The 17,238-nt window shown below is 40.8% G+C and overlaps 1 protein-coding gene across 1 annotated transcript; it reads left to right on the top strand.

The window, feature by feature from the left end:
- Positions 1 to 12,384: 12,384 nt before the first annotated feature.
- Positions 12,385 to 14,982, top strand: LOC124389589. The gene is made up of 2 exons (XM_046854956.1): positions 12,385 to 13,430; positions 13,816 to 14,982. Exons 1-2 carry the CDS (start codon positions 12,501 to 12,503, stop codon positions 14,467 to 14,469), a joined length of 1,584 nt encoding a protein of 527 aa, XP_046710912.1. The 5' UTR covers positions 12,385 to 12,500; the 3' UTR covers positions 14,470 to 14,982.
- Positions 14,983 to 17,238: the final 2,256 nt, after the last annotated feature.

Here is a 17,238-nt window from a genome sequence, read left to right as displayed (position 1 = left end):
AAGAAAATGGACAATTTCTTCTTTTATATTGGTGTGGGCGGAGTTAAAATCTGCACTTGTGCCAGTCATTAGAAGCTACCATATTTACACCAGGGTTTTTATCTTTTTATTTTGTGGTTATACAGTATGTACACATAGGACAGTTTTACTGCATTACTGAATAATGGAGTATTCCACTGGAGAATAGCGTTCTCTCTTTCAGAACATCACTGCAGTGGTTACTTCATGCAACCGAGAGAGTTAACATACTTTGAAAGTATCCAATAAATACATTTAAAAAACTCAATCTTTATTGATCGATCGCATTCTGATAAATAAGTTCAAAGTTCTTTTCTACATGCTAGCTAATTAAAAACAAAAAAATTACCTCAGATTTCCCAGAAATGAAAATGGTTTGTTTGTATTGTTGTACTGTTACCTAATCAGAAGCAAATACTGAGCAATGATCCAAAAGCTTTTTACAAAGTTCAGTGTATTGTACTGTTCCAAAAATATTTGCTTTAAAAAAAATGTATAAAATAAATTACCTTATTGTCTTATGTATCATTTGGATTATTGTGTTGTATGATGTTTCATGTTTCTTTAATATATCATTTGGTAATTGATACCTTTGCGTCCCAGCCCTGGACAACTCAGATGTCTTAAATTAGGTTAATATTTATAAACATTGTAAAGATAAAGCTTTGGATAATCATTGTTATTTTATATTACAGGATACTGCATAATTAATTACTGTAATTAAGTTCCAATTATTTTGTTGGCTATGTATATTATCTATTGATACGAGTAGTGTGACAATGCTCAGTTTAAAGGGAAGGATAACAGTTTTTGTTGGGGTGGGTAGGAAATTAATTTGTAATGGTAAGAAATCTTACATCCATCCACAAAACCAACAGTTATCCATTACATTAGTACTCACTGTGTTTTATACACTTATGTATCACACTGGAATGTGATTATTTTATTTGAAAATAATGTTGCCCTTCAACTGCTCCTGTTAGGAATCACCACAAAAGGTCATTAATCTGTTTTTTTTATTTGGCAGAGAATTTACACCAGATGTCCTTCCTGACACAACCCTCCTGATTGAACCTGGCATGAGACTAGTATTGATCGTTCACTGGTTGGTTTCATATACAGGAGTTAAACCCGGGCCATGGTTGTTAGAGTATAAGATCCTTAGCCACAAGTCCACAAATAGTAGTAGCAATAATAAAGCTTGTTTTGCAAAGAGCAAACATATACGGTACATAACAGTATGTTCAATGAAGAATATGTAACATGCATAGACAGTTTTCTATATTTTCTCCCACTTGAAAGGTGGTAGTTAGTGGTTAATGTGATGAACTTTGAGGCTGAACATCATGAGTTTAAATTCCAGCTGCAACAAGCTGCCACTGTTGGGCCCATGAGCAAGGCCCTTAACCCCATAGTTGCTCAGTTGTATGGATGAGATAAATGTTGCTCTGGATAAGGGTGTGTGCCAAATGCCATAAATGCAAATGCAAATTCTTGGATATTATCCACCACTAGAGGAAGAAACTAGTTTGAACACAATATTGTGCTTTTGTAAAATAAAGAAAACAGACAGGGTGCGCACTCTATTCTCTCTTCACGTTCATGTTATTATTAGCATTCAATTGCCTGAAAATAAAATCTTACTATATAAAATATTCAAACAAAAAAAATTTACATAAATACAAACACGAGTTTTTTTATTTTTATTTATGTTTTTGTTTTTCCTGCTCTGCCTTTTACTATATATTGAATACATACTATATTAAAATAATCTTCAGCTTAACATCAGATTTGCAATAGAAGTTGATGCAAACCCAAATCCCCCCAAAAAAGTATGTAGCACAGATAAATGGAAATCCACACATTGTACAATCTTTAATCATTGAACTCCAGACTTTAATATATGACCCAGGATCTTAAGCACACGCTAGAATTCAATGTTTGTTCACACTCAAAAGACTTTCCTGACAATTCCCTAAAGAATTTCCTGACAATACAATGGACAAACTTCTAATACTGTATAACTCCAACATCTTCATTAAGTATGCAGATGACACCACCGTGCTCGGCCAGATCGACAACAACGACGAATCGGCCTACAGGGAAGAGATCCGAAGCCTGATAGCATGGTGTGCCACCAACATCCTGGCCCTCAACACCTCGAAGACTAAAGAGCTCATCTTGGCCTTGTGGAAATCCAACAGCAGAAGACATCCCCCAGTCAACATCAATTGAACTGAGGTAGAGTGAGTATCCAGCTTCAAGTTCCTGGCAGTTCACATCTCTGAAAATTTGTTGTGGCACCAGAACACTTCAGCTCTGGTTAAGAAGGCACAACAACACCTGTTCTTTTTGAGAAGTCTCAAGAAAGCTCATCTCTCCCCAGGGATTTGAACGCTTAATTTTTACTGCTGCATCATCGAGAGCATCCTGACCAACTCCATCACTGTATGGTACGGAGGCTCCACTGTGTGTGAACGTAAAGCCCTGCAAAGGCTGGTCAAAATCGCCCAAAGCATCACTGGCACCCTACTACCTGCCATTGAACACCTTCAACTGTGCAGAGCTCACATCATCATCAAGGACTCTTCACATCCCAGTCATAAACTGTTTAACCTCCTTCCGTCAAGAAGGAGATACAGGAACTTACACACCAGAACCAGCAGGTTCAGGGACAGCTTTTTTAGATCCACCATCACACTACTGAACTCTACACTACACTGCTAGTTTACTAAAAAATAAAAAACACAAAACAAAACACTGTATATAACCTCATTACGATACATGTAGATATTACATAGTATATCTTTTTTACTCCTTATTATATCTGCACTATTCTTTTTATTTATATGTATCTTTATATCCATACTGTACATTCTGCCCAACATTGCACATTCATGTATGTGTAAATAACCAGTGTTGGGCAATAACGCGTTACTGTAACGCAGTTACTTTTGACAGTAACTAATACTGTAACATTACTTTTTAAGTAAAGTAACTCCGTTACCGTTACCATATAGTGCGTTGTCCATTACTTTTTTTAATGAATTCATTTGGGCTGAAGTGTAGCCTACAGTCTAACCTGCTCACAGCAGCGACGCATTGTAGGATTGGTGGATGAACCACTGTAAACACGAAGAAGACGCACTGTGGGCGTGTCTCCGTTTATTCAGGTCTGTGCGGCAGTAATGGCGAGTCGAGGCGAGAGCAAGACGAGTTTCTCAAAGTGGAAATATGCTCATTATTTCACTTTAGTTGAGCATAAAGACAAAAACATTTTATTCAAATGTAAGCTGTGTCTTTCTGGTTCGAAGCTCGTATCTACTGCGATAAACAGCAACTCCAATCTGTCGAAGCTCCTCCAGAAACTCCATGCCTGAGGAGCTAGGAGCTAGAAGCTAGAAGCTAACCCGGTGTTCTGTTCTACATTGTTGATAGTTTTCATACTTCAACTGTAAAAGGAACATTTTAAGGGCTGAACACAACAGCTTTTATGATGCAGGAGCCACTTTAGTTTTTGATTGTGAATATATTATTCAGCTTGTTTTGTTATTTATTTCAGAAATCCTTGTGATATATTCAGTTTGTGCTGGTCTGACTTAAATAAAATAGTGTTTAAAAATTACTTTGTGTTTAAGTCAGTTTTGTGTTTATAGACCATAACGCATAAAAGGGCATTAATGGGAACATCAAAGAACAATCTTTAAAAAAGTAAATAAAAAGTTATTTTTAACAGTAACGCATTTCTTTTTGGTGTAAGTAATCAACAAAGTAATTGAGTTACTTTTTGAATGAAGTAACTAGTAACTATTTCTATTTACTAGTACTATTTCTAAGTAACTAGCACAGCACTGTATATAACGTGTATATATATACTGTATATATTAGACTCATTTATTCAGCTTGCACATTTCCTAAATGCCATAATCTTATAATCTTTCACTTCTGCACATTTCCTCTGCTATATATGCTATATATTTATCTGCACTATTCCTACATTTTTGCACTTCTGGTAGATGCCGAACTGCATTTCGTTGCTGTGTACCTGTACAATGCAATAACAATAAAGTTCTATCTATCTATCTATCTATCTATCTATCTATCTATCTATCTATCTATCTATCTATCTATCTATCTATCTATGCATGAGAAGTTAGGAAACATTTCATTAAAAATGATGTAGAATGTAAAAGTAAAATATATTATTCATGCTAAACCTTCATTAAAGCCTTCATTGTTTTTATTTTATTTACTCAGTATTTTAGATCTATTAATTAGTCAATTTCAGCTTATTCTTCTTCTGTAGCTATATGTGATATGTTGTTACAATTAGGTACACAGGTTTGTGCTCATTTAAGCATTAGTGAAAATACTGTCAGTGGACACATTCAGGAAAGTAATGAAGAAAAGGGAGTCCTAAAGACCCAAGTGCTACATTATTCAGCATAAACAGTTAAAAATGCTAGTTATGTAGTTCTGAACAAGCTATATTATCTGGTCTGGGTCTATTAATTTTTCCTTACGCACAGTGTATTTCAGTTCAATGCACCTTCGAACTAGCAATGAATTTGCATGTGACAAATAAACCTTTGAATCTTTGAATTGTTTGCTTGGAGAGAAACTTTGGCCTTTGTGATGAGCCAGATGCTGTATTAAAAAAAAATAAAAAACAATCTCACAAATCAGGACAAGTAGTTGTCTCCAGCTGCATTAATGTTGCTGCAATGTTGCTTTAAATTTAGAGAGTTCATCCACCCGCACAAGTATATACTGTTATTGTATATACTGTGTATATACTGTTATTGTAGTATATGTATATTCTTTTTCATATATTTGCATTTATTTTTATTTCTTTGTTTGTTATTATTATTATTATTATTATTATTATTATTATTATTATTATTTGTTTTTATTTCTCTGTATTTATTTTTGTATATTCTTTTTTATATATTTGCATCTATTTTAATTTCTTTGTCTTGCTGCTGTAACATAGAAATTTCCCCACTGTGGGACGAATAAAGGTTTATCTTATCTTATCTTATCTTAAGTATTGAAAAATTTTGTTCATAACTAGCAGCATTGTTTAGATTATGCAGTATGATGGTAGTGTTAACAAGTTCTCTGTATCAATTGTAACTGGCTGAAATAGTTTGTAATCAATGCAATAGTTGTAACTAACTCTTAGAAAAGAGTTAGTAAGGTAATGATTTTGAGCTCCATTTTGTTTGGTCTCTTCCGCCCCATACGGTATAGTCCTTTAACTCCGCCCCCATACGGTATTGTCTTTTAGCCCCGCCCCTTACGGTATAATCCTTTGACTCTGCCCCCCACTAGTTAGTGTGACGTACACCATGGTAAAGGAAAGTCATGTCGCTTAAATGCTCTGAAATCGTACAAGGTTCTTAAGGAAAGTAAGGGATAATTAAGCACAAGGTTCTTAAGGAAAGTAAGGGATAAATAAGCACCTAGCTGGAACGGGAACAAGGTACTATGATTGATTTGTTTGATGTGTATATGTATTAATATTTTGGTTAATCTATTTAACTGTGAAGTGTTTTTAATGTGTTGTTGTCACTGCCACATCTGTGACATCATCGTGTGACATCACAGGGGGTTTCTTTTGAATGGCTATTCATGTTTATGTTTGTAAGAGCTGATTGTTTTATTTGTTATTTATCTGTTCTGTAGCTCTTACGGTGTTTCACTAAGAAAAGGTTTCTCATCAAGGAAAGGTAGATTTTGTGTTTCCCAAGGAAAGGCTGAAGGCTGAACACAAAATAAAGGCTTTTTGAAACATCAGTACGCTTCACCATTGTCTGGCTAGGGGTTAGCTACAGTAAGAGCTTGACCCGCACCGATTCCAATAACTGTTGTCTACAACGGGCCACGGAGGGTCTTCAAAGCGCCAGTTACAGCTTCTGCTACATCACCATCACAAGGCATCAGCGTGGACTCATCAAGCTGCTTCCTCGCGCCTGACCTATACTTCGGACAGCAGTCTCACAGATTCGGTGCAATGGTCAAGTACAGCCACACTTACGGACATTGATGCAAGGTCGTGAGTATTAATCTACTATAGTACAACGATACGACGAGCAACGGATGAACGGCTTCTCTCACTGATCAGGTCAAAGTCCACATGGACTTTGTCTAATTAAGGACATAGATTTTTGTTTTTTGGATTTTGCATTTATCCACTTAGTTAACAGTGTTTAGTTAACTTAGTTAACAGTGTTTATTGAGGATTTAACATTCACATTTCCCTCATTTGAATTTATTATTGTTGATAACTTGTTCATTGTAATATTTACACTGACATTTACAATAATTCTAGTGTCTATATGTTAATGCATATATGTCAGCTGCTTAAATTGATGTTCTGATATTTTATGTTTATACAGTGCTTATTCAGGGCTTCTTATCAGTTAAGGGGGTCTTCTTCCGCCATTAGAGTTAAAATTTATAAGTGATAATGTCACAGTCAGGAAATGAGATGGAGGTGGAGGAGCAGATGGCTAGTTACCAGCATGAAGATTTACAAGGTGAAACCCACATAATGGTAGACCAATCAGAGCGACCGTGTCTGAAGGAAACAAATGAAGTTAAACAACAATGTCTAACTGATCTCCAAGGCAAATTTAATAAGGATGATAATGCTCTTGAAGGTCCAAGACGCTCTGAACGCACACGCCATCTTACAGAGAAGATGCTCGCGCACCAATATGAAGAGGCCAAGAGAAAAGAGAAAAGGCTGTTTGCCATGTACGAACAGTGGAAGCTCCACGCAAGGAAGGCAAGAGATCAGCTAAAGACTTATATGTCAGAGAGTCAGCTCTGGCCTCTCATTCACGAGCTTAAGAAAAGTAAAGATAACATGATGAACATTTATTATGATATTCGAAATCTCAACTCACCCTCCATCGACATAAGAAGAAGAGTTGATACGTGTGAAGCTGTGACCACAGAAATCAACAACATTGCATACAGCAGAGCTATAAATGAGGAAAGTGGGTTTGATGAGCCGCAGGAAAGACACCGCCTTCACCAACTACTCCGCCACGACTATGCAAAGTCTGTCTATGGATCCGCAGCTTCTTGGACAAGTCACAGCCAATCCGATCACTACTCCATAACTTCATCCATGATAGTAAAACGCGTGGACGCAGCAGCTGAACTAGCAGTAAAGGAAGCAAATTATCAGATGCTGCTGGAAGAAGAAAAGCAAAAGGAATCTATAAGGGAGCTAGAAGAACAACAACGCAAGACACTAGAGGCACAACGCGAGACACTAGAGGCACAACGCAAGGCACTAGAGGCACAAAGGCATAAGTTGGAGCGATTACAGGTAGCGAAAGAGATAAGGGCTGCTCAAGCCAAGTTGAAGATCTACGAAAGGGAGACAGATCACAAGGATGCTATTTATCTCAAGAAGGAAAGGAACATGGAAGCAAAGAATACACCTGTAACTACAGTGCCCCTCTCTCAAGTTGCAACGCCTCATCATACAGACATTCCCTCTCTCACTCAGCTCTTTCAAGACAACATAGCCTTAAATAGGCTTCCTGTTCCTGAGCCATTTGTCTTCAACGGCGATCCCACACAGTTCATTGAATGGAAGGCAGCATTCACTTCACTCATAGACCAAAGGGCAATCACGCCAGCCGAAAAACTATACTACCTAAAAAAGTACATTGGTGGCTCAGCACGGCAGGCTTTAGATGGCAACTTTTACCGAAATGACAATGAAGCATACCAAAACGCATGGGACAAACTAAATCGTCGATTTGGCCAGCCATTCGCTATTCAGAGAGCGTTTAGAGAGAAGCTCACCAACTGGCCGAGAATTCCATCGAAGGATGCTGAAGGACTGAGACGCTTCTCAGATTTTCTGAATGCTTGTCAAGATGCCATGCCTCATGTCAAGGGTCTCGACATATTAAACGACTGGGAAGAAAATCGGAAGCTCGTTCACAAACTACCAGACTGGGCAGCTTTACGCTGGAACCGACAAGTCACGCAAAGTCTAAATGAAAATCAAGAATTCCCAAGTTTCAAGGAGTTTGCTAGATTCACGTCAGACGAAGCCGAGATTGCTTGCAATCCCATTACGTCCTTCCATGCCCTTCATTTGTCAGATTCTATCACTGAGAAGAGAAACCTCAGAGATGTGAAGAAAACCAAAGCTAGTGTGTTTACCACTCAAATAGTCACTAAAAATGAAAAACACAAGTCAGAACAGGGGAAAGTTAAGGTTTCATGTATCTTTTGTCAAGATAATAGACACCAACTACATGCATGCTACAAGTTCACTGAGATGGTATTAGTTGAGCGACGCAAATATATAAAGGAGAAGAAACTCTGTTATGGTTGCCTGAAACCCGGCCATAGCGTGAGAGACTGCCGTCATCGTCTTTTCTGTAACCACTGTAAAGGAAAGCATCCTTCAGCCCTGCATGATGACAACTATAAAAGAGAAAGGACTACATCAGAACCAGAAACAAATCAAAGTGCTGCTGCGACGTCACTCAGTGTAGCAGGTGAAAGCTCATCAAACACATCTATGGTGATACCAGTCTGGGTTTCATCTAAAATGATCCAACCACTGAGAAACTCGTCTATGCACTGCTCGACACTCAAAGCGATACTACGTTTATTGACCAAGAAGTGAGTGATGGTCTTAATGCTGACAAGTATCCAGTGAAACTCAAGTTGACGACTATGAGCGGCAGGGATACGGTGATCACAAGCGAAGGTGTCTCTGGGCTTCGTGTTAGAGGATATAGTTCTGCAGTTCAAGTCGATCTTCCGGTTACCTATACAAAGGACTGCATACCTGTCAACCGCTCTCACATTCCCACTTGTGAGACGGCTAAAAAATGGAGTCATCTGGCAGAAATAGTGGATGAAATACAACCACTGAAGGACTGTGTAGTAGGTCTTTTGATTGGCTACAACTGCTCAAGAGCTATGGCACCAAGGAAGGTCCTTTTAGGAGACGACGAGGAACCCTATGCTGTAAGGACTGATTTAGGATGGAGTATTGTAGGGCGCTCACTACAAACTCAGGATGTGTTGAGCACACATCATCTGTGTCACAGAATTACAGTTAAAGAGCTACCTCCGTTAACTCCTACCGATGTCATTCGCGTTCTATGTAACTAACTCTTAGAAAAGAGTTAGTAAGGTAATGATTTTGAGCTCCATTTTGTTTGGTCTCTTCCGCCCCATACGGTATAGTCCTTTAACTCCGCCCCCATACGGTATTGTCTTTTAGCCCCGCCCCCTTACGGTATAATCCTTTGACTCTGCCCCCCACTAGTTAGTGTGACGTACACCATGGTAAAGGAAAGTCATGTCGCTTAAATGCTCTGAAATCGTACAAGGTTCTTAAGGAAAGTAAGGGATAATTAAGCACAAGGTTCTTAAGGAAAGTAAGGGATAAATAAGCACCTAGCTGGAACGGGAACAAGGTACTATGATTGATTTGTTTGATGTGTATATGTATTAATATTTTGGTTAATCTATTTAACTGTGAAGTGTTTTTAATGTGTTGTTGTCACTGCCACATCTGTGACATCATCGTGTGACATCACAGGGGGTTTCTTTTGAATGGCTATTCATGTTTATGTTTGTAAGAGCTGATTGTTTTATTTGTTATTTATCTGTTCTGTAGCTCTTACGGTGTTTCACTAAGAAAAGGTTTCTCATCAAGGAAAGGTAGATTTTGTGTTTCCCAAAGGAAAGGCTGACGGCTGAACACAAAATAAAGGCTTTTTGAAACATCAGTACGCTTCACCATTGTCTGGCTAGGGGTTAGCTACAGTAAGAGCTTGGCCCGCATCGATTCCAATAACTGTTGTCTACAACGGGCCACGGAGGGTCTTCACAGCGCCAGTTACAGCTTCTGCTACATCACCATTGTCTGGCTAGGGGTTAGCTACAGTAAGAGCTACAGAACAGATAAATAACAAATAAAACAATCAGCTCTTACAAACATAAACATGAATAGCCATTCAAAAGAAACCCCCTGTGATGTCACACGATGATGTCACAGATGTGGCAGTTTATTATTGTTGATAACTTGTTCATTGTAATATTTACACTGACATTTACAATAATTCTAGTGTCTATATGTTAATGCATATATGTCAGCTGCTTAAATTGATGTTCTGATATTTTATGTTTATACAGTGCTTATTCAGGGCTTCTTATCAGTTAAGGGGGTCTTCTTCCGCCATTAGAGTTAAAATTTATAAGTGATAATGTCACAGTCAGGAAATGAGATAGAGGTGGAGGAGCAGATGGCTAGTTACCAGCATGAAGATTTACAATGTGAAACCCACATAATGGTTGACCAATCAGAGCGACCGTGTCTGAAGGAAACAAATGAAGTTAAACAACAATGTCTAACTGATCTCCAAGGCAAATTTAATAAGGATGATAATGCTCTTGAAGGTCCAAGACGCTCTGAACGCACACGCCATCTTACAGAGAAGATGCTCGCGCACCAATATGAAGAGGCCAAGAGAAAAGAGAAAAGGCTGTTTGCCATGTACGAACAGTGGAAGCTCCACGTAAGGAAGGCAAGAGATCAGCTAAAGACTTATATGTCAGAGAGTCAGCTCTGGCCTCTCATTCACGAGCTTAAGAAAAGTAAAGATAACATGATGAACATTTATTATGATATTCGAAATCTCACCTCACCCTCCATCGACATAAGAAGAAGAGTTGATACGTGTGAAGCTGTGACCACAGAAATCATCAACATTGCATACAGCAGAGCTATAAATGAGGAAAGCGGGTTTGATGAGCCGCAGGAAAGACACCGCCTTCACGAACTGCTCCGCCACGACTATGCAAAGTCTGTCTATGGATCCGCAGCTTCTTGGACAAGTCACAGCCAGTCCGATCTCTACTCCATAACGTCATCCATGATAGTAAAACGCATGGACGCAGCAGCTGAACTAGCAGTAAAGGAAGCAAATTATCAGATGCTGCTGGAAGAAGAAAAGCAAAAGGAATCTATAAGGGAGCTAGAGGAACAACAACGCAAGACACTAGAGGCACAACGCAAGACACTAGAGGCACAAAGGCGTAAGTTGGAGCGATTACAGGCAGCGAAAGAGATAAGGGCCGCTCAAGCCAAGTTGAAAATCTACGAAAGGAGACAGATCACAAGGATGCTATTTATCTCAAGAAGGAAAGGAACATGGAAGCAAAGAATACACCTGTAACTACAGTGCCCTCTCTCAAGTTGCAACGCCCCATCATACAGACATTCCCTCTCTCACTCAGCTCTTTCAAGACAACATAGCCTTAAATAGGCTTCCTGTTCCTGAGCCATTTGTCTTCAACGGCGATCCCATACAATTCATTGAATGGAAGGCAGCATTCACTTCACTCATAGACCAAAGGGCAATCACGCCAGCCGAAAAACTATACTACCTAAAAAAGTACATTGGTGGCTCAGCACGGCAGGCTTTAGATGGCAACTTTTACCGAAATGACAATGAAGCATACCAAGACGCGTGGGACAAACTAAATCGTCGCTTTGGCCAGCCATTCGCTATTCAGAGAGCGTTTAGAGAGAAGCTCACCAACTGGCCGAGAATTCCATCGAAGGATGCTGAAGGACTGAGACGCTTCTCAGATTTTTTGAATGCTTGTCAAGATGCCATGCCTCATGTCAAGGGTCTCGACATATTAAACGACTGGGAAGAAAATCGGAAGCTCGTTCACAAGCTACCAGACTGGGCAGCTTTACGCTGGAACCGACAAGTCACGCAAAGTCTAAATGAAAATCAAGAATTCCCAAGTTTCAAGGAGTTTGCTAGATTCACGTCAGACGAAGCCGAGATTGCTTGCAATCCCATTACGTCCTTCCATGCCCTTCATTTGTCAGATTCTATCACTGAGAAGAGAAACCTCAGAGATGTGAAGAAAACCAAAGCTAGTGTGTTTACCACTCAAATAGTCACTAAAAATGAAAAACACAAGTCAGAACAGGGGAAAGTTAAGGTTTCATGTATCTTTTGTCAAGATAATAGACACCAACTACATGCATGCTACAAGTTCACTGAGATGGTATTAGTTGAGCGACGCAAATATATAAAGGAGAAGAAACTCTGTTATGGTTGCCTGAAACCCGGCCACAGCGTGAGAGACTGCCGTCATCGTCTTTTCTGTAACCACTGTAAAGGAAAGCATCCTTCAGCCCTGCATGATGACAACTATAAAAGAGAAAGGACTACATCAGAACCAGAAACAAATCAAAGTGCTGCTGCGTCACTCAGTGTAGCAGGTGAAAGCTCATCAAACACATCTATGGTGATACCAGTCTGGGTTTCATCTAAAATGATCCAACCACTGAGAAACTCGTCTATGCACTGCTCGACACTCAAAGCGATACTACGTTTATTGACCAAGAAGTGAGTGATGGTCTTAATGCTGACAAGTATCCAGTGAAACTCAAGTTGACGACTATGAGCGGCAGGGATACGGTGATCACAAGCGAAGGTGTCTCTGGGCTTCGTGTTAGAGGATATAGTTCTGCAGTTCAAGTCGATCTTCCGGTTACCTATACAAAGGACTGCATACCTGTCAACCGCTCTCACATTCCCACTTGTGAGACGGCTAAAAAATGGAGTCATCTGGCAGAAATAGTGGATGAAATACAACCACTGAAGGACTGTGTAGTAGGTCTTTTGATTGGCTACAACTGCTCAAGAGCTATGGCACCAAGGAAGGTCCTTTTAGGAGACGACGAGGAACCCTATGCTGTAAGGACTGATTTAGGATGGAGTATTGTAGGGCGCTCACTACAAACTCAGGATGTGTTGAGCACACATCATCTGTGTCACAGAATTACAGTTAAAGAGCTACCTCCGTTAACTCCTACCGATGTCATTCGCGTTCTTGAGTCTGACTTCAAAGATGGCAATGACGACAGCAAAGTTGTGTCACAAGACGACATCACATTTCTTAACATACTGGAGAAGGGAATAAGGAAAAATGTGTCTGGACATTATGAAATGCCTCTGCCCTTCAAAACCAGGCCCAGCCTGCCTGACAACAAAGGCTCAGATATTACGCGCCTTCTTCACCTTAAAAGGAAATTACAACGGGATGAAAGGTATAAGGAACATTATGTTGAGTTCATGGAGGAAGTCATTGGGAAAGGAGATGCTGAGCAGGTCAATGACGGTGGGAGTGAAGGGGAGAGATGGTACATTCCCCATCATGGTGTGCGTCACGCGAAGAAGCCAGATAAACTTCGTGTGGTCTTTGATTGCTCAGCCAGATACAAAGGAACAAGCTTGAATGAGCACCTCCTCTCTGGGCCCGACATGTTGAACAACTTAGGTGGAGTTCTCATCCGTTTCCGACAGCACCCAGTTGCGTTGATGTGCGACATGGCTAGGGGTTAGCTACAGTAAGAGCTTGACCCGCACCGATTCCAATAACTGGCGCTTTGAAGACCCTCCGTGGCCCGTTGTAGACAACAGTTATTGGAATCGGTGCGGGTCAAGCTCTTACTGTAGCTAACCCCTAGCCAGACAATGGTGAAGCGTACTGATGTTTCAAAAAGCCTTTATTTTGTGTTCAGCCTTCAGCCTTTCCTTGGGAAACACAAAATCTACCTTTCCTTGATGAGAAACCTTTTCTTAGTGAAACACCGTAAGAGCTACAGAACAGATAAATAACAAATAAAACAATCAGCTCTTACAAACATAAACATGAATAGCCATTCAAAAGAAACCCCCTGTGATGTCACACGATGATGCGTTGATGTGCGACATTCAGAAGATGTTCCATCAGTTCCATGTGGTTGAATCTGATCGCAACTTCTTGCGCTTCCTCTGGTGGAAGCAAGGAAATTTGAACTCACAGCCCACCGAGTTTCGCATGAAGGTACATTTGTTCGGTGCTGCTTCTTCTCCGGGATGTGCAAACTATGGGATGAAACATCTAGCTAAGGAGAATCGCGACATCTACCCTCAAGGCTCAAGATTTGTTATGAGGAACTTTTATGTGGATGATGGGCTCGCAAGCGTCGAAAACACCGAAGATGCCATTCAGCTTGCCAGGGAAGCTCGTGAACTCTGCGCCATGGGCGGTCTCCGACTACATAAATTTGTGTCTAATGACAAAAGGGTATTAGAGAGTATACCACTCTCCGAACGAGCCACCAACGTGAAGGATAAGAATCTCTCATTTGATGAATTGCCACTCGAGAGAGCTCTCGGGATTCAATGGGATGTGGAGTCTGACCGCTTCAAGCTTAACGTCAGCCTCAAAGAACAGCCTGCGACGCGACGCGGCATTTTATCTACAGTAGCTTCACTGTACGATCCTCTTGGATTTGTAGCGCCAGTCGTCCTCAAAGCAAAGAGCATTCTTCAAGAGATGTGCAGGCGAGGTACTGGCTGGGACGATCCTCTTACTGATTAGCTTCGACATAAATGGGAACAATGGAAAAGAGATCTAGCCCACTTAGATAATTTTACCATAGCCCGTACCTACTCACCTGCTGGATTTGGAAGGGTCTCTAAGACAGAGCTGCATCACTTCTCTGATGCCAGTGTGAGGGGTTATGGTCAGTGTTCATACCTGCGACTTCAAAACGAAAAGGGAGATGTTCATTGTGCCTTGGTTGTAGGAAAATCACGTGTCTCTCCAACCAAAGTCACAACCATCCCACGACTAGAATTAACAGCAGCAGTTGTTTCCGTGAAAATAAGCAACATGCTTAAGGAGGAATTGGGATGCATTAATGCAGAGGAATTCTTCTGGACTGACTCTAAAGTGGTCTTAGGATACATAAGAAATGAAGCGCGACGGTTCCACACGTTTGTAGCTAACCGGGTTCAAAAGATTCAGCTCAGCTCAGCCCCACAACAGTGGCGATATGTCCCGACAAATGAGAATCCTGCTGACCACGCCTCCCGGGGCTTGACTGCCAGTGAGTTTTATCATCTACCTGGCTTGCGGACCTAAGTTCTTATGGAACAAGGAAATAAAGCTGGCTACAGAGGAAGTACCAGAGTTATCAGTCGGAGATCCAGAGGTCAGGAGTGTTCTAGCACTCAGTACTAAAACCACGGAACACGCAAGCTTCATTGATCGTCTGTCTAAGTTCTCATCTTGGTCGCTAACTATACGAGCAATTGCACGCATTCTAAGGCGCATAAGCAATAACAGATCAAACAATCTCACCACTGTAACCGAACGTGAAGAGGCAGAACATCATCTAATCAAAATTCTGCAGAAAAATGTGTATCAAGAAGAGCTAAAACTGCTGAGCAAAGGAATCCCTCTACCACGGCATAATCCTTTGCACGCTCTTGACGCTTTTCTCCATGACGACGGCATACTCAGGGTGGGAGGGAGGCTATGCAACTCCTCTCAACCCAACTTCTTCAAGCACCCTGCAATCATTCCCAAAGATCATCACATCACAAGGATGATTATTGCTTATCATCACGAAAAGATGAAACATCAAGGTAAAGGTCTTACTATCAACGAAATAAGGCGCAGTGGCTACTGGATTACAGGAATCAACCGGGCTGTTGCATCCTACATTCGTCAATGTGTCATCTGTAGACGGCTACGCAGACCTATGGAGGAGCAAAAGATGGCCGATCTACCGCCAGAACGGTTGGAGCCATCCCCTCCTTTCACTTTCTGTGGCATGGATTGCTTCGGGCCATTCCTTACAAAACAAGGAAGAAAAGAGAACAAGAGATACGGTCTTCTTTTCACTTGTCTTAGTTCCCGTGCTGTCCATATTGAGATTCTCGAGGACATGTCGACAGATGCTTTCATCAACGGCCTTCGATGTTTCATCGCCATACGTGGTGCTGTTCGTCTGATCAGGTCTGACCCAGGAAGCAACTTTGTAGGAGCCAAAAATGAGTTCAGAGAAGCTCTAAAGGAAGTTGATGCAGATCGTCTTGCTGTATTTCTTGCAAATAGGCAGTGCGACTTCAGAATGAATGCACCCCATGCTAGCCATTCAGGAGGGGTGTGGGAAAGACATATAAGGACTGTGAGAAGTGTCCTAAGATCCACTCTCGCTCTTTCCTCTGGTAGACTAAATGATGCTTCGTTACGGGCCTTTTTCTATGAAGCTATGGCTATAGTCAACAGCCGTCCTCTGACTGTTGACAATCTCAGTGATCCCCATAGCCTCGAACCACTCACCCCTAATCATCTTCTGACAATGAAATCTGTTCGGGCCTTACCTCCTCCAGGTGAATTCATCAGAGAAGATATGTATGGCAAGAAAAGGTGGAGACATGTTCAATACCTTGCAGAACAGTTTTGGAGTAGATGGCGAAAGGAATACCTCGCCAACATAGCTCTTAGACAGCGCTGGCATGCTCCAAGAAGGAATTTACAAGTTGGAGATATCGTAATCCTGAAAGGAGAGGATTTGCAGAGGAATGAGTGGAGATTGGGTAGAGTTTCAAAAGTCACTACTGACAAAGACGGACTTGTACGGAGAGTTAAACCCCAGCTTGGTGACCGTAAGCTTGGCAAGAAGTCAGAAGTTGAGCGCCCAATCCAGAAGCTTGTTCTGTTGCTGGAGTCTAATTAAATCTGCTCCTTCCCTCTATAGTACATAATAGTACATAGTCGTTGCTACGTTACAACTTTGGCATAAATTGTCTTCGTTCTTATACGGTTTTCGGAAAGGTAAATTTTCAGTTTAAATCATTCGTGCTTAATGTAGTCTGTGTACGTCCCATTATTCACTCATGATTGGTGGGAGTGTAACTAACTCTTAGAAAAGAGTTAGTAAGGTAATGATTTTGAGCTCCATTTTGTTTGGTCTCTTCCGCCCCATACGGTATAGTCCTTTAACTCCGCCCCCATACGGTATTGTCTTTTAGCCCCGCCCCCTTACGGTATAATCCTTTGACTCTGCCCCCCACTAGTTAGTGTGACGTACACCATGGTAAAGGAAAGTCATGTCGCTTAAATGCTCTGAAATCGTACAAGGTTCTTAAGGAAAGTAAGGGATAATTAAGCACAAGGTTCTTAAGGAAAGTAAGGGATAAATAAGCACCTAGCTGGAACGGGAACAAGGTACTATGATTGATTTGTTTGATGTGTATATGTATTAATATTTTGGTTAATCTATTTAACTGTGAAGTGTTTTTAATGTGTTGTTGTCACTGCCACATCTGTGACATCATCGTGTGACATCACAGGGGG

This window comes from Silurus meridionalis, chromosome 1 (genome assembly GCF_014805685.1).
Source record: "Silurus meridionalis isolate SWU-2019-XX chromosome 1, ASM1480568v1, whole genome shotgun sequence".
NCBI classification, from domain to species: domain Eukaryota; kingdom Metazoa; phylum Chordata; class Actinopteri; order Siluriformes; family Siluridae; genus Silurus; species Silurus meridionalis.
The sequence above is the reverse complement of the archived record's forward strand: the minus strand, read 5'-3'. Positions and strand labels throughout refer to the sequence as shown.

Excerpts from the sequence above, each read along its gene's own strand:
- LOC124389589 (XM_046854956.1), top strand. The coding sequence starts at position 12,501 with ATGAGCGGCAGGGATACGGTGATCACAAGCGAAGGTGTCTCTGGGCTT. Across the intron at positions 13,431-13,815 it reads CAGTTGCGTTGATGTGCGAC|ATTCAGAAGATGTTCCATCA; the intron begins ATGGCTAGGGGT and ends TTGATGTGCGAC.